This window comes from Papaver somniferum, chromosome 8, assembly GCF_003573695.1.
Source record: "Papaver somniferum cultivar HN1 chromosome 8, ASM357369v1, whole genome shotgun sequence".
Taxonomy (NCBI): Eukaryota; Viridiplantae; Streptophyta; class Magnoliopsida; order Ranunculales; family Papaveraceae; genus Papaver; species Papaver somniferum.
In genome coordinates this window covers 14,833,442-14,852,014 of record NC_039365.1, presented here as the reverse complement: position 1 = coordinate 14,852,014, position 18,573 = coordinate 14,833,442, and the positions used below count along the sequence as shown (strand labels likewise).

The 18,573-nt window shown below is 35.8% G+C and overlaps 1 protein-coding gene and 1 long non-coding RNA gene across 3 annotated transcripts; one reads left to right on the top strand and one right to left on the bottom strand.

Annotated features, from left to right (window-relative positions):
• The first annotated feature begins 1,007 nt into the window (after positions 1-1,007).
• On the top strand, positions 1,008-4,957 carry LOC113302689. 2 transcript variants are annotated; one of them, XR_003337022.1, is made up of 5 exons: positions 1,008-1,272; positions 1,523-2,155; positions 3,270-3,359; positions 3,446-3,530; positions 3,644-4,957. It is a non-coding gene; the product is annotated as an uncharacterized LOC113302689 (long non-coding RNA). The 2 variants fall into 2 exon arrangements; XR_003337021.1 differs by having other exon boundaries at positions 1,008-2,155; positions 3,644-4,956.
• Positions 4,958-6,886: 1,929 nt separating this feature from the next.
• LOC113303557 lies at positions 6,887-8,068 on the bottom strand. The gene has a single exon (XM_026552595.1). It carries the CDS (start codon positions 7,894-7,896, stop codon positions 7,300-7,302), a length of 597 nt encoding a protein of 198 aa, XP_026408380.1. The 5' UTR covers positions 7,897-8,068; the 3' UTR covers positions 6,887-7,299.
• Positions 8,069-18,573: the final 10,505 nt, after the last annotated feature.

The window sequence follows — 18,573 nt, the reverse complement described above, 5'->3', positions numbered from 1 at the left end:
CAATATTTTTCTAACATCTTCCATGGTTGGTTTTCGTAAATATGTTGGACCAAAACGATTAATCATTACTTCACAAAACAATGAAAGGTAAGTGAATGAAACTGTTTTACCCATAAGAAGGTACTCATCGTTTGCATTCGCTGGTCTGCCATAACCTAGAATCCTTAAAGTCGAAGTAACTTTTTGTTTAGGACTATGACCTCTAATATTCAGTGCATCAAACTGATAATTAAATTGAGGTTCTACTCAACAAAGCTCTTCAATAATCTTTTTCACCAGATGCTGAGTCATGCGAAATCGACATTGGAAATCTCGATCAGAGTGCACACAATTGGGAAGAAAATAATCGTGCATCAGCTTCTGATGGTAAATTCCCCTCCTCGATAAGTATATCTCTTGACAATACTTCTTGTGGATCTGGAACTTTAGGAATTTGGACCGTATGTACTAGCATAAAAGTGTCGATTAGTTTATTATCTTCAGCTTAATCATCGTCAAGTTGTTGCAACCTCCTCGGATGCACTTCTTGGTGTAATCTAAACCGATTTATAATAACATTCCTCTCTTTATTGGATCTCGCCATTGATGATTATGAAATTTAAAATTGAGAATAAAGATAAAGAAATCGGTGAAATATAAGTAGAAGTAGGTGTGAATAACTTGGAAAAGTGCAAGAAAATATATATAGGAACCAACAGGGGGGAAATAGCCGTAGCAAAATAACTACTGGTTACTATTTATATTGCGCAATGAGTGGTATGACTTCAGAATATTCAAAATATCGCTAATATCGGTCGATAAAAATTATATCGCTCCGTGATTTTTCCCCATAGTGGCGCAACTCGTTTGCCAACCTACCTGATATGCCAAACAGATTTTTTTAGACATGTGCATGGAAATAGGCCTAAATCTGGTCAAAATGCCAAATCAATTGACTACGGTACTTACTACTACCTACCTATGAGTAGCACTTTCACCGAGGTGTTGCATTTTCCAGTCCTAGTGGTTCATGCCCATAACAGAAGAAGTTCATTACTCTGCACTCTATCACACACGAATCTAGGGTTTCAAAATAAAACCCCTTTGCACTTTCATGTCAACAAAATTCTTTCATATCTCTGAATCAATTCATTTGATCCGATTCATGTTTTTACAATCAAATGGCTGCTGCAATATACAGTCTTTTCATTACTAACAAATCTGGGGGTCTCATTTTCTACAAGGATGGAACTTCTTGAAGCCGATACCTTTGATCTTCATTGTTTACAACACGTAAGTAATTGACTATCTATGTGAGAAGCTGATTTTGCCCCATATTAAAATCCTTCCGTTTCTTTTCCCTATCACTCTTCCTTCGTTGAAGGTTAAACCTAGAAAATCACCAAATCAACTAAATTACCAAATTCCCTTCACTTCCTCTTCTTTGTTATGATACAAACCACAACACTAATCCAAACCCCAAACTTCAAAACAACCTCGAATGAAAATGATGGATTAAGTTTCTGGAAATTCATGATTGCAGGTTCAATTGCAAGGATTGTTGAACACGTGGCTTTGTTCCCAGTAGATATGCTGTTGCTGGGGGCATTGTAGTAGTCATCATCATCCTCAAATTGGTAGATTTTTACTTCAATTATGTGAAAAGTTCATTTAGGACTTAATAGAGGAATTGCAGCAATGGGTCATGGTGCTGGCCCTGCTCATGCTTTTTATTTCTATGTTTATGAATCCTGTACAAATAAGAATATGTGGTAATGAACTGGGGCATCATCCATTCATGCACTCGGTTTGTGGCATTATTGTCACGACTGCAAGCGATGCCATGTTGACTCCTTTGGATGTTGTTAAGCAGAGATTGCAGTTGAAAAGAAGGTCCTTATAATGCTGTTAAAGATTGTGTTATGAGAATGTTTAAAGAAGAGAGGTTTCGAGCTTTTTATGAGAGTTCTAGGACTACTTTTGTTATGAGCACCTTTTACTTCCGTGCATTTTGCTACATATGAAGCTATGAAGAAAGTTTTTGAGTGATATTTCACTGGAGAATGCTAGTGAAGAGCAACTAAAGGTTCATGTTATGGCTGGCGGAACTGTGGGTGCTATCGCTGGTGCGGTTACTACTCCATTGGATGTTGTTAAGACAAGATCACGGTGTCAGGTATGAACAGTGATCATTATATTGTTTCTTGTTTTTGATATTTGAGTTTTGGTATGAACCGAATAATCATGATATCATCCATCATTGTAGGTCGAAGTAGAAAACTTTATGTGTTTGTATGTGATAAATTGAATTTGTGGCGGTGATTGGGCTGGGATTTTGTATATGTAAAACTGATTTAGTTTTGATATGTTTGTGAAGGAAAATCTGTTATAGATGAAATTTGTTGCTGGAAGAGAAAACCTGTTATTATTATGAAATCCCAAACTTAAGTGACATTTGAGAAGAACGTAGTGATAAGGCCTTGCTTTAGGAGTCTGGCCTGTTTCTGTGTATACTTGAAGGTGTCCCTGTCTTCAAGTATGTATTGAGCACTTTTCCTCTGAGATTGGTAATATCATTAAGGCTTACTTGTTTCTTTTATCAGTCTTACTATTTGCATTTTAGAACTTAAGTTTTGGTGACTTAGTACATGAGTCCGCAGATTACTACTAGACACATAATGTGGTGTTAATAGTAAAGTCAAACTCTGTTAGGAGTTGATCAAGCAAACACTAGTTCGTTAGTTGGTGTGGGTCCTTGTATAATGGGTTCGTACTTGGAAGACGTGGGGTCAGTACGTGTGATTGAGGGTTGATCATTATGTTGTATGTTGGATAAGGTTTGTTAGTCAAGGTCATGTTAGTGGGAGTCATGCTCCTTGTAATTGGAAGTTTAGATCAGTTGTATCTAACTTCTATTTAAATGTTTCAAGGAAGCAGAAACAAAATGCCTAGTTTTATCTGTTTGAGTTTATTTCAATCCTCTCTACTATCTCTCCATACCCGTATTTCAACAATTTCGTGTCCACACACTTGAGCTAAAGGGAGTGCCAAAGCAAAAGCATCGTCACATTGCAGAAAATGGTGGTCTCACGTCAATGTTTACTGCTAATATACTATACATCTAGCATTATTGGCTCGGTGGCTTTTTACATCCCCTCTTTGCACTATCTTTCTCACCCCAACTGTGGAATGCTTAGAATTTATGAATGTTGATAAGAATTAAGCATGTGTCTATGAATACACCATCTCTTTACTGAAGTATTTCATTACTTTAAACGTTATGTGTGCAGGGAGGCTACTTGCAGCAGTCATAGCTAATTACATGGATTGGGAGCAATTGAGCCAAAACCTTAATGTTTTATCTACTCGACTGTAATTTGGTATGTAATTTGAAAGAATATCAATGTTGATTAGCATTTTGAATGAATTGGTTGAAATATTTGCTTACCCTTTCTTTTGTGTGCAGCAAAAGGATTTTGGAAAGCTGAGTAGAGGGGGATTGGAGGAAGCCCTTTGCTTTGAACTTACTTGGAGGGTTTTTGAAGTTTGAGGTGTGGTTTCAACTCTTTAAATATCTACTTTTCAAGTCTAATAAGATGGTCATAGTATATTCAACTTAGCCTTAGGCATCTAACTGAATTTTCTCTATCTCATGTTGATACAGACACTGGCGTATCCTCGTATGGGCTCTTGTGGGCACCTGCCCCTATGTGAATTTAGATGACGGAAACAGACTGTTGGATTTCAGCAGGATACTGTACCCGTTCATGTGAGAAGCTGAGTTTTCCCCAAATTAAAAATCCTTCTCTTTTTCATCAAAAATAAAAATAAAAAAATAAAATCCTTCCTTTTTCCGTTTCTCTCTCCCTTAAACCTACTGAAGCTTAAACCAAGAAGTTCATCAAATCTACTCAATTACCACCATCTGTCCGTCACCACCACCTAATCGCCTTCACTTCCTCCTCATTGTTATGACAAAAACCACAACACAGATCCAAAACCTGTAAATTGTAAGAACGGCTGATTACATGGCTATGTTCCCAGTAGATAGACTCAAAACCTGTATGCACATGCTCGGTGCAACATCTTCTTCGTATTATTTTTCCCTGCTGCTGCATCTTATAGTAGTCATCATCAAATTGGTGAATTTTTTTACTTTAGTTATGTGAAAAGAAGGCCATTTAGGACTTTATAGAGAAATTGCAGCAACTATTCTTGGTGCTGGCCCTGCTCATGCTGTTTATTTCTGTGTATAAAACTTGTAAAATTTTTTTAGCTGGTAATGAACCTGGGCATCATTCGTTTGTGCACATGGTTTCTGGCGTAATTACTATGAGTAATTACTGTGAGCGGTGTGTTGTTGACTCCTTTGGATGTTGTTAAGCAGAGGCAGTTGAAAAGAAGTTCTTACAATGCTGTTGAAGATTGTGCTATGAAAATGTTTAAAGTGGGGAGATTTAGAGCCTTTTATGCGAGTTTTAGGTGTACTATTTTTATGAATGCACCTTTTACTGCTGTGCATGTTGCTACAATTATGAGGCTGTGAAGAAGGTTTTGAGTGAGATATCGCCAGAGAATGCTAGTGAAACGCAACTAATTGTTCATGTTGTGGCTGGTGGGGCTGTGGATGCTCTTGCTGGTGCGGTTACTACTCTGTTGGAAGTTGTTGAGACAAGATTGCAATATCAGGTATGAACTGAGATCATTGATACATTTCTTGTTTTTCGATATTTGGTTTTTGGTTTGAACTGAATAATTATGATATCATCCGGCATTGAAGGTCGAAGTAGGAAACTTAATGTGTTTCGTATGTGATTAGTTGAATTGTAGCGGTGATTGGGTTGGGATTTTGTACATGTAGAACTGGTTCAGTCTTGATATGTTTGTTGAACTTTTTCTGTAAATGAGGTAATCTTTAGATGCATCAAGAATTCCGATGAAACATATAGAAAACAGGGAAACTTGTTATTGATGAAATTTGTCGCTGGAAGAGAACCTGTTATTATTCTGAAATCTCGAGTAGCGAAACTTTAATAAATGAAATATGAGAGGAGTGTAGTGACAAGGTTTTGTTTAGGAGTCTGGCCTGTTTCCATTTATACCCGAAGGTGTCCTCTGTTTTCGAGTATGCATCGAGCACTTCAAAATTTCCTCTGGGTGTTGATATCCTTGCGAGGCTTTTTTTTTGAATGTCAATCTCACTGTTTGCATGTTAGAACTTAAATTTTGGCCCGGGCTTGAGTTTTATTTCACCAAGAGAATATTTTCAGTTAAGAAATTTCTGCTGGCAAATCCGTCTCTTTTTGTGGTTTTGACTCGTTGATAATTACATCATGATTTTAGATGATTCTCCTGGTTGTATCATTTTTTCATCTATTCTTAGGCTAAGTCCTATGGACTAGATATCTAGTTGCTAGATTGGCCATCCACGTCAGTAGGGGCGTGCAACGGACGGACGGTTGCAGATTAGGGGTCACCCGCGTCCAATCCATCAATATTGCGGATTTGAAAAATCCAACCGTGTCCGGCCCAGTCACCCGCGGATTTCAAAACCGCGGATCAACGGATGATACGGTCCGGATGCGGATTAACCGCGGATTTAGATAGAAAAAAAAAGTAAAACCCAAAATAATACATGGGAGAACTAGTTTCTGAGTCCTCTTTCAATTGGATATGAACCGAAACCTTTCACCTTGATTGTACTAATAGAAAGAAGGATATTGTCATCATTGTACTAATAGAAAGAAGGATATTGTCATCAACACCCCACACATACGAGATCTTTAAGTTTCGCTCACGGATGCTTCATATCCTGTTAAGCACTTGGGTAGTTGGGTTCAAACCGAAAATCTAGTTGTGTACCTTCTGAAGTTTAATTGTGTAGGAATTGGCTCCATTTGTTTAGGTACGTCCACTTCCATCTCCTAATAGCGAAATCAAGAAACAATCTCAAGTGCCAGAGAATGTTGTAATCCTAATTTCAAACGATCAATATCTGGTAATTAAATCTTTTATTGTTGGCATGTTTTATTTTGAACTGCAAACTGTTTGAGTTTATCAAGTCTGTTATAGTTTCTTACAATGGATATTTGTTCTTCTGGGTGTATGTTTTTACCGCCCCTAGAGTTTACAAAAATATCCTAAATATTTCTATCAAATTCCCTTATTACCCTACGGTGCGGGTAAATCCGCGGATTACAAAGTCCAACCGCAACCAAACCGTGTAAACGTGCGGATTTAAGAATCTCACCCGTGTCCGGCCTATAACTCTTGCGGATTGGATTTTACCCGCAATTTTGCGGACGGATAGGGGTGAAATCCACGGTTCCGGCTTTTTTGCACACTCCTACACGCCAGCATGGGTAACCTCCTAAGTCCTATGGGCTAGATATCTAGCAGCTAGATTGGTCATTCATGTCATCTGGGACCACTATAGAACGATGTTTGGTTCAGCGTTTTAAATCTCAGCCGTTAGATCATAAAATTTAACTCCCAGCGCTGAACCGTTCAGCGTTAAAAACACTTTTTGAGCGCTGAACCATTCAGCGTTTCAATCTCGCTGATAGTTGAACTGCGAGCACTTGCTAGGAGAGTGAACTATCCAATGCTAGTGCTAATTTTTTTCCCACACCTTTTTCATGATTTGTAACACTTTTTGGCTAATCTAGCAGTTCAATCTAGCTCATAGGAATTAGCCTTACGACCAATAGGCTAACCTAGATAAATACTACCTCCGTTTCAGAAAAAGTGATACTTCCACTTTTTGGTTTTGCACTTTGCCTAATTTGGGAAGTTGAAAGTATTGCTTTTCGGAAGGACTAATATGATAATACTCCTCCTCCATACAGTTTTTCATAAATTACACATCTGGAAATTAGTCAGTTTCATTCAAACCAATACAATATAATAAATTAATGATAGTAGTAAAATGTATAGAATAATTTCAGTAAGCAAGCACAATCGAATTCCACCCAACAAAATGCAATCTCTCTCTTCTTTAGTTAAAAAATTAAGGAGTACCCCTCACAAATTACATCTTCTATCCCACCAATCCATCATCTCAAGGCAAACAACTATGGTCGGGTTACACTTTTTTTTTTTCATTTTTTTTTTTCAGTCGGCTGACTTAATCTCGTACTATCAAGAAAATTATATTTTAAAGAGAAAAAAAGTTCAAAAGGAATTAGGAGACAGTTTTTACCATAAACATTACAACATAGCTGATACTTATTTTTCAATCAAATCAAATCATCTTCAATCAATTAGTTTAACATCTGTGAATTATGACATTCATCGTTGAAATGTGGGATAAAGAACGAATTAATCATCAAGAGTAATAATGGGCAAATCATGAAGATCATCTCTTTGAGAAGAACTTCTCCAAAACCCAGTACTATAAAACTTATCCCACATTTCAATCTCCAAATCTTGAATCTCTTTCCCAGCAGATAACATAACCGTACCGGATTTACTACTAATCAATTCACCTGATAAATTATTATCCTCATCACCCCAGTCATTAGTAACAACACCCAATGGATGAATTTGAATATCGGGTTCGTCGCAACCGCAACAACATCTTTTCTTCTGTTGTTGTTGCTGAAAGACACCATTTTTCTTCAATCTTTTTATCCTTTTATTCTTCAATGCTTTCCTACATAATCCCGCTGGTAACTTATATACAGCAAGCACTAGTAAATTCATGATCCCACATGGACAACAACAACATATTGCTGCGCATTCTGCTGCTGTTCCTCCTGCTACTTCTGCAAATCTTTTACTTCCTCCTGTTGATGACGATGATTGCAAATTTCTTCTTAAACTTACTCCTCCTGGTGTTAATGATGATGATCCTTTTGTTAGTAAAGGTTGTCTCCTATCCGTCATTGATTGTCTTAGAACAATTTGTTTAGTCATTTTTCTTCCAGACCCTTGTGAGATTGATAATGGTAGTGTCTCAACCTTCAAAAGGATCTGTAAGAGCAAAGGTCATGAAAGATGAAACAAAAAGAAAACCAGCTTCACTACTCTAATGGGGGTTTCATTTTGGTTTTGTGTTGATAATTACAAACACGCATTAATCCATTCGGATTTGGAATAGGTTTAATTTTAATCTGCCACTAATATTTTGGTCCCGTAATATATGTTCTATCAATCAATTTTCATTTTCAAACGCAAAACTCGTTGGAATTTATTCTAATTAACTTAATTAAGAAAAAATGGTCAAAGATAATCTATTAATAGTTACACAAGTAAAGACTCGAAACCGCCTAAGAAAATTGGTTAATGATTTAACGGAAGTATCCTATGAAAAACTCAAAATCGCCAAAGAAAATCGGTTAATGATCCGGTGATGAGATTTGAGTTCAGAATTCATCAGCACTCAATTATTTATTGATACAAGAAAATAAATAATAATAGATAAATATTGGTTAGTGATTTAAAGTTTTTTTTTTTTTGAATCACACCAATTTTATTGATTTTGAAAAGAAAGGAGTTATAAGAGAAAAATTAAATGGGAAACTTAGGGGCAGGCCCAAAATTTTCATTTTTTTTACCCTCAGGCCCACAATTAATTTCTATTACCGTCGCACCCAGCATTAGTTGAAATTATTTTTAACGTGCGGAAGGACGTTAATACCCTCAGTTGTTCGTACAATTATATTAACTCCCAGAAACGGTCCGCACATTTATTCCCCACAAGTTTCTTACCGTTCTTCTTTATCTATTTCTCTACTCCTCCATTAAATCTTTCCTCCATTAACTCTGTAACGGATCTGCATAGATTTTCTTCTCCATCATTCAAAGAAAACAATCATCTGTTAGTTTATCAAACCCTATAAATCAATTTCAAATAATAAAATACCGTAGAACTACTTACTGTTTAACCCTAGAATTCAGTTTCAACAAAAATGGATGAAACACCTTCGAAAACGCGTCTTCAGAAGAAGAAACAAAAGAAATCAGGTATTGAAACTAGTTTTAATCGATGTATTATTGCATGCATTCAAGTATTGAAACTAGATTTAATATTTTTTCGATTTTAACTTTTGTTCTTGATGTTGAAGACGAAGAAGGAGAAATTCAGTCGAAGAAAAAGAAAAACAATGGTGAGATTTAGCATTTACTTCATCTGTTATGATTTTGTTTTTACCATATTTTTTTTTTAAATTTTAAGTTTTGTTGTACCAGAAGCCGATGATGAATTAGAAGTCGGAAATCCCCAAAAGAAGAACAAATCTAAGAACAAAAACGTTTCTGGTGAAATTTTCATCCTAAATATGTTTACCCATAATTTATTTTGCTCTATAACTTACCCACTCTTTGATTTTAACATCAATTTTACCTGATGATGTTGAAGATGAAAAAGGAGAAAGTGATAGTGACCGACCACTGGTGAAGATGAAAAAGAAGGCAAAGAAATATGCTGTGAAGAGAAAGGAAGTCTCTGGTATGCATCATCACTAATTGATGTATGATTCTGCATAAAAAAAACTGCATAACAAGTTGTTTGAGTGCATAATAGGTTATGCATGACTAATAATGCCTTATGCATGACAGAGTATGCAGCATCAAAACTAGTTATGCATCATGCATGAAAGGGTATGCAGCATCAAAACTAGTTATGCATCATGCATGACAGGTTATGCAGCATCAAAATAAATGTGCATAACTTGTTCTGCAGATGCATGACAGATTATTCTTTAAAAAACACTGCATAACACCCACTTTTAAGTGTTACTTTTTCATTTTAATCAATTTAAGTGTTAACATCATTGTTACCTGCTAATGATGATAACCTAGAAGAGGGAAAAGCGGAAATTGATGGTGAACAACAACAAAAGGAGACGAGAACCAACGTAAAGCCCGGAGCTTCCAAGAAGAAAAACAAAGTCTCAGGTATGCATTTACTTCATGTGTCTGTGATTCATGTTTGCATAACATGTTATGCAACAAAACAAATCTGAATAACATGTTATGCAGAATAAAAAAAAACGTGCATGACTTGTTATGCTGAAGCATAACTTGTTATGCTTACCAAAATTACTGCATAACCTGATATGAATAACTTATTTATTTGTGTGTCAATAAGATCCTGAGGCAACCACCCCATCAAGGAAGTCGCAGAGATTGAAAGATAAGGAATCACCTAGTTCACCTAAGCCTGAAGCAGAAAAGAAAACAAAGACTAAAAAGAAAGCTGCACCAAAGGAAATTTTGGGGGATGATGATACAGAGAATGAAGATGATAACACAGATGATGAGAAGGAAGTATATAATGACAAGGAAGTAGATGCTGAGAAGGAAGTAGATGGTAAGATTTTCTTGTGATATCTTTTGTGTGATATATTGTTTCTTTAGTGTAATTGATTTGTTTCAATATTGATTTGGTCCGTTTCAGTTAGGAAAGCTGTTGATCAAAAGAAGAAAAGAAAAAGACATGAACCCAAACAATCAGAAGACCTAAAAAAGATGATGAAGAAGAAGCTGAAAGTGAAATGGAATAAGAAGAAGAAGAATCTAATAAGCAATGTGTTGTGTATAAACAAGGTGCGTTGAATTCCTATTATGCATCAGTTCATAAAATTTTCTTATCATTTACGTGCTTATTAGATTATGTATGCATGATATGTTATGCACTTGACTGTGCGTTTATGTCATTTTAAGAAGTAGTGCATTATAGGTTATGCAGGGTAAACAAAAACCATGCTTAACACTTTGTCATTTTTACATAAGGCATAACTAGTCATGAATTCACATTTGCAGCTGCATAACTAGTTATGCAATTATTTATAGAGGTGCATAACATATTATGCACCTTGTTTCAACAATTATTTATAGTACATAACTGTTTATGAAGATGCCTGAAAAGTAGGCATGAGTAGTAATGCAGTTCTAGACAGCAGTTCTAAAAATGTATTTTTTTTTTGTTCTTTTGTTTATGCAGTAAAAACTAAATCAGCAGTTCAAGTAGGTAATTTTAGAGCAGGTTTTCTAAGGGCAGGTCACTTGTTTGGCAAGATAAGAGAAAGAGGTGATTTGACTCCGTTGCAGGCTAACATGATGAATGTGTTTCCGTTGGGGAAATTCTATAACTGGTTATATGCTGCAAACATGGCGTAATTGGATGGTAAGAGAAACCAGCTGATGGATGAAGTCCTTCTATCATATGACCATAATAATTTGAATCAACATTCATTCAAGGTGTCCGAAAACAAGTCGATACAGTCAACGTCTAGTGAGCTTGCAGTTAATTTTCTGATTCCAAGAATTAAGGAATGCAAAGGAAATGATATTCTTACTTCAAAGAAGGAGATGGACCTGACTCAGTCACATTCCCTCGTCAAGCAATTCCCATTCAAAACAAAGGCAGGTTATATCAGTACAGATCCCAAAGAACAGGTGACAAAAGTGTGGATAAATGATATTGAAAGGCTGGTGTTGGAAAAACTTGATATGAAAGGTCATGAAGAGGAAGTTGTCTGCCTTTACATGCTAGTCGTATTGTTCTTTCGTAGTTCAATGAGATACAATTTGGACGTCTCGTATGTTGGTTTGGTTAAGGATTTGGAAACCATGAACTCTGTATCTTTTCCTAATCTTATTCATGAACACCTGATGAATGGCATAAAGACTGTCAAAAGAAAGAATCACCGTATAAGAAATTGCAGTGGCTGCACTATATATTCTCTTGTGAGTTAGTTTTTTTTTTACTCTCTTAATAAACTTGCATTGTATATTAATTTACAGAATATATTATTAGTTATTGTTTTTCGCAGCTTTGGTTGGCTGAGCACTCCAACATAGATGAGATATCATCCAACATCGTCAAGGTCAGTCCCAATGCTACACCAGGAGTTGCGAAGTGGGAGTTGGCAGCAATGAAGAAAGCAATGATCAAGAAGCATATTACAAGCTTAAAGGTACTTGATTATGAACTTAAAAAAATGAATGCATACTAAGTTATGTTAGCAAAAACTGAAAGTGCATAATAAGTTATGCACCTTAAGAAAAGAATGGATAACATCTTATGCAGCTCAATTATGAATGTAGGAGTAGTTATGCATTGTTAATCAGGGTTGTGTTTTTCAAAAACTATGAATGCATAATAAGTTATGCACCTTAATAAATCAATGTATAACATCTTATGCAGCTCAATTATGAATGCATGAGCAGTTATGCATTGTTTAGAAATGAAAAGTGTTAATCAGGGTTGTGTTTTAAAAATCTATAAATGCATAATAAGTTATGCACCTTTATAACTCAATGCATAACATCTTATGCAACCTAATAAAAATGCATGACTAATTATGCGTTGTTTAAACTAGTTGCATTACAAGTTATGCATATAAAAAATGTTGTTATATTAGTTTTTCATTCCTTTAATGAGTGTTATAAATCATGTCGCAGTTCCATGAGAACTTTAGAGATGAGTACAGTGCAATGGAGTTGGAACTCTGTGAACCAAGAGAACCAAGGAAAAGGTTAGTGATACTTGAACTCGTTGCAATAAATCTTGAAGAGAACAGGGACAAGTATGAAGAAGCATTTCAGAATGCAATAAAGATAATTGAACAAGAAAATTATCTCGCCGAGAGTGCAGAAGCAAGATTGCAGATCATTCAAGCAAAACTAAAAGACATGAAGCAGACTCAGGAGAGGAACAGACAGAGTGGAGGAGACTTCAATGAAAAGTTGTATGATTACGTGAAGGAATTGCTTGTTGATTGTGGGAACGAAGAGGTGCAGGTGGATTCGTCAGTTGGCCATAGCGTTGATGTATCATCAGATGAGCCAAGCGTCCCACTGAGCCAAAACTTGCAAAGGAATGAGACTCTTGTTGAACTGGTATCTTCAACTGAACAACCTACACAAGAATCAGTGCCATAAGTCATCTGACTTGATAGCCAAGAACAAATGGCTAGTCAAGGAATCCAGTCTTCACCTTTCAAGTTCATGGACTTGGAAAAAGCTGTTAATCTCTCCAGCGACGACAAGGAAACAGAAACTCAAGAGGAATTGGAGACAACACCCAATATAGCAACAACACAAGAAATAATTGAATCACAAGAAAAAGATTTTCAGGCCGGTGGTGATGATAACATTCTTCCAGAAACTCAGAATAAAGCAGAACAATTTGAAGTGCCCACATTTAACCTGCATTGTTCACAACCTGTTGCTGCAACTAAAGATGATGCTGAAGAACCACAACAACAACATAAAAATGAATAACCACAACAACCAGAAGATCCAGTGGCTGAAAAGCTACAACAATCAATTGTTGAGACGGTCGTTGAAGCAGAAAAGGAGATGGTTGTTGAGACAGTCGTTGAAGCAGAGAAGGAGATAGTCGTTGAGACGACCAGTGATGTCTTGAAGTATCTGGCAGAGAATCCTCTAACTCCATCCACACAAGATGCTGAAAAAGAAAAAAGCTCGAATGAAGATGCAAAGATAAATACAAAAAACCTGGTACATAAAATATAAACAGATTATGTTTTTTTTTAAGAAAGCAGCATAACATCTTTATATGTTTTTTTTAATGTCGAATGAACTATGTACTATTTATTATTTTAATAAACTACAAACTATTTACTATGTTGCTATTTTGCACTTAATCAACTATTTCAAAATAAATTGTTTATATGTAACATATTTTGGTTACATGAATCTCTAGGAAGAAGAACATGGAGGGGAATTTATACCAAGAACATAATTTTCCAAGAGGTCACTAGTGAAGAAAAATCCAGCAGCAAAGCGAACAGACGATGGGAAGCAGGAACAGAAAGATGAGAACCAGGTGGAAATGGGAAGTAAGATAAAAATAATCAAGAATAGGACATCAGGTGAGGAAAGAATATCCAGTGTACTCCTCAAAGATTGTTATCTAGGGAAGCAGCCGAAGAAAATAGACAAGCCTGCAGATGATAAATTTGAAGAAGTAAATCCTCGTAAATCTGGTAATCCGTTCACAAAATTACCTTCACTGGAAACAATGGAATTCTTTCAAGATTACAAAGATACATTAGAACCAGCCAACGTGGAAGTAATGGAGAGATATTTGAGCATGCCAACATCCTGTGAGTACATCAAACTACTTTATATGCTTGTTAAAAAGTAAAATGCATAAGAAATTTTGCGTTATAAACAAACAATGCATAATAGATTATGCTTTAAAAACATCAATGCAGCACAAGTTATGCAACAAATTATGCTTCTAATATTTCAATGCATAACAAGTTTTACGTACAAAAAAAATCAATGCATAACAGTTTATTACATTTTTTGGGTCACTTAAAAAAAAAAAAACTTATTGTGTCTTCTGCAGCAATTCGGCTTGGTTTATCAAAGAAGGAGAATCAGATGAAGACCCGTACCTATGGGATATTCGGATTCACGGAGATGTAATAATGCAATTGCTGAACAATCAATACCTTAAATAAAATGTATTACGCTTCTACAACTATATATTGTTCCGTAAGCGGAAAATTGAGAAGGATCTGGTGAGTTATCAACATAGGTATACTGAGACGGCATTCATGAGGCCAGATGCTTGGGTAAGTTAAAGATCTGTTACACCCATTTGCTTCAGCTACATAACAACTGCTTTTGCTGCATGAAAAATTATTCATCATTGTTTTACTGCATAACCTGTGATACCCACATTGTTTCTTCTCCACAATAAGTTATTCAGCATTGTTTAATACATTTGTTGTGCACTATTTTGTTAGAAGCAAGGACCTAGTTGGGATTTCCAGGTATGTTGAACAATTCATCTTAAATCTACCTATGAAGGTTGAGAAAATGTTCACTCCAGTGAACTATATCACAAAGGATATCCCTACTGGTTCACACTGGACATTGTTAGAGTATGACTTCTCTGAGGGTGAGTGGAACTTCTTCAATAGTCTGTCGAGCTATAGAGTTAAATGCAAGCATCAAGCCGTTCAGATGGCAACTGTTTGTATGCCTTATTTGATCCAAAGATATGACAACCTGAAACTATCAGCAAATGTCGTGTATATAAAGAGAGAGAAACTTGTATACAAGGATATAGTTTTAAACAAGGTCCATGAACAAGGTTCTTACCCCGACTGCCTCATATTTGTCTGCTACTATATGAATATGAGAATGAAGTTAGAAGGACAAAATAAATGGCAAAAGTTGACGACTGAAGAAGCAATAGCGAAAGTCAACAAGAAGAGACTAAGTTTGGCATTGAAAATGCTGACAGATATTGGTAACAGTTGGGACATAGATGCCAATGAAGACTTCTGGGATGCAATATATGATCTTGGAGTTTGAACTGGTATCTATTTATAACAAGTAAAAACCTTCAGTGGTGTTATGTGTAAAGTTTAACTTCAGTAGTTGGTAAAGCTTAACTTCAGTCTATCAATATTAACTCGCAAGTAGTTGGTGTAATGTGTTAGTTTATCTTGTTATATTACTATGAATATTAGAAAAACTAAATATCTTGTTATATTACTATGTTTATATATATATATTAATGCATGTTTCAGTCCATCTATTTTTTTTTTCAAAACTTAGTTAACAAGGGGGCGCTGTGATGGTATTTTTGATAGTGGTAAATAGAGTTGTCATTCATTCGGACTTAGTTGAGATTGATTCTAGGCTTAAATATAAAAATAAGAAATTGTATACAAAATATGTCACGGGATGAAGAATTCACTTGGGACTCGAGATTTCATTGTTTTTCATATTCAAGTGGTTCAGAAATTAATCCTAGGCAATTATAGCTCCAAACACAAGAAATATTAACTCTATTCTTTGCCAAAATAGATTTCGTAAAACATCAATTGTAAATTACAAGCATAGTGTATCAAAAAAACCTAAGACTAAGCATACACTATCAAACAAGATAACAATTGATTAATAGAAATCATAAATCATTTATAATCGGTGCAAAAAGTAAATAAGAAATTAATTAAATTTACCACATGATGAAATTCAGCTTCGTCCGTCGTCCCAGCGATGGGTTCTAGCTCATCATGTTGAAAACCCTCTCAAAGAATTTATTTATGCTCAAAAATGGTTTACAAATGATGAAAAGGGGAGAAATGATGAAAAACCGGGTTTTAACAATTATGCCTGTTACAAAATAACTGTTACAAAGAACGATACAACTAATATGTCACTGTCACTGTAGCATGAACGACTGTCTACAGGCGTCTTATGTTCTTCGTGTTCATTAATGGAAGCAGCAGCAGCAGGTTTCTCAAACTTGATTTCTCTCCATTCTGTTCTTCCCTCTAACGCTCCATCCTCTTATCTGACTCCAAACTCAACTATATATACACCACAGAACCATAAATCTCTCGAGTAAATACCAGAAAATATCGTAATAAAGTTTAGGAGATTTTATTCTCATTTCCTCTATTAACACGTCTGAGTTGTCCGAAACATTTCAAACTCTCTCTGGATTATATAGAAACAAATTTTCAGAGAATATATCCTCTTAAATCCCACGTAATATGCTCTTATAACTCAAGTGTAATCCAAGAATATTTGTTACCCTGTTTAACGCAACAACCATTCATGGGCAGATTTTATTCCTTGTTTTCCTTCCAAAAACAGGTCCTGCGACCTATTGATTAAGTGACAACATAATAGCAGCATAATATCCATGAAAATCTCCCAGAAATATTTCCCAAAATCTCATCCAGTGGTGATGAAATATTTCCCGCCGAAAATGATTTTCAAATGAAGAAGAAGGGGGTGCCCCCTATCCAGAGTAGGGGCGCCTTTAACAGCAGGGGTGTCCTGGGGTGGACCTTATCCAAAATGAGGGTGCCTTTAGTACTTTCCCGGGGGTGCCCCGATCAACTTTTCGAGCCGAATTTTTCAAAAATACCTACAAACACATAAAATACCATAATAAGTACGAAATCGAGTACCAACAATACAGAACATTGATTACAAATTAGACACAAAAATGTGTCTATCAAATATCCCCCAAACTTATTATTTGCTAGTCCTCGAGCAAAACTAATCTAGAAAAATAAAATCCTTACTCGCTAGGTGGCCCTAGCGACCGAGTTACTCTCGGGAGGGTTTACCAGAGGTGTACCCGCAAAACCTTTACTCCAGACCCTAGCTATCTACGAAAAACCTTGGAAGGCACTAAAGAATCTCCTTGGTTGGCATACTCTCATTGACTATAGGAGGAAGTAACCTGATGCGAAATTCCAATTGTTGTACACGAGTTTGCACTCAACATACTAAAATTCATATATAAGTGACAGAGCTCTACTCAGATAGTTTCTGGACATCATAACCGGAGTCAACCAATCACATGGAAAGATTAAGAAAATGGATAAAGAGAAAAGTAGATGGTTTAAAGTGAACGGTGTTTCCCATATCTGTCTAATATCAAGATGAACCTATCCTAATGGACTGAGATACCGGTCTGACTAATATCAACACAACTGGCATATACAAGGGGACCAGTGGTCGATAAACCTAACTCTATGTCAATACAACTGGCATATACAAAGGCACCAGTGGTCGACTTTATTGAATTTATGTCGGTTGGTCTGGTATGTTTTTTTTTTTTGGTATCTCAATCACCCTAATTCACAATAGCAAAGGTAACAACTTGAATCGTGTGCCCCACCAAGTCACTTAAAAATAAAATAAAAACAGAAGTATTATGATTCAACGAGATATGGCGAAACTACCATGTTTTTTTTTTTTTTAAATTCTAACACCTGAGCTCTGTGCTTTTATGAATAGACTCTTTAGATGTTTCCATCTAATCAGATTGGTTCCTCAACTCCTACAATCTAGATTTTCCCATCCACTTAGATTGGTTAGTGCCAACCTTAATAAGCATAAATTTCTAGGCTTTGGAGTTTATTTATTGCAACTAAAAAGTTTCTCTGATACCCCCAAACTTAAATCTAACATTGTCCTCAATGTTCTAAATATAATATTAAAAGCATGAACAAGGAGAAATTGTTACCATTCGAAACAAAAGAGTTAAGGAAAGATATTACCGTGTTGCATGAGATTTGGTTACCTCCCAAGAAGTGCTAAGTTCAAAGTCTTCAGCTAGACATCGGAAGGAATTAATCACCTCATAGAATCATAAAGTAATAGCCGGAATAACTGCGGATCACCAAAACCAAATAGAGCTATCAAAAATAAAAGGAATCTGCAACATGCCAAGAAAATTAACAAATAAAGAACAACCTTGTCTAGTTTCCTGTTTAAGACAACTACATCTAGTTGTGGTTCAGGTTCTATAACAGGGTCTAGATAAAATATTTCCATGGGTTGCATTTCCTCATAAGTTAGATCCGAATGTTCAGGTTCTAGAGTCTGGAAAAACTCAAATACAAACTTAGAAGAACATAATAATAACCTGGATAACTGGGGATCCTCTAAGTCACTCATATTTGATTCACACATCTGACCACAATGAGAGTGGTGGTGTTCCTTAAACAAATGTGTTGACCCTAATCTCCTAAAGTAATTAGGTTTAGTCTCAAAACTCAATAACTGACACATTTCAAATTCAAACGTTCCCACAATTGGAATAAAAGTTTTTGGTGGGAAAACAAAATCAAT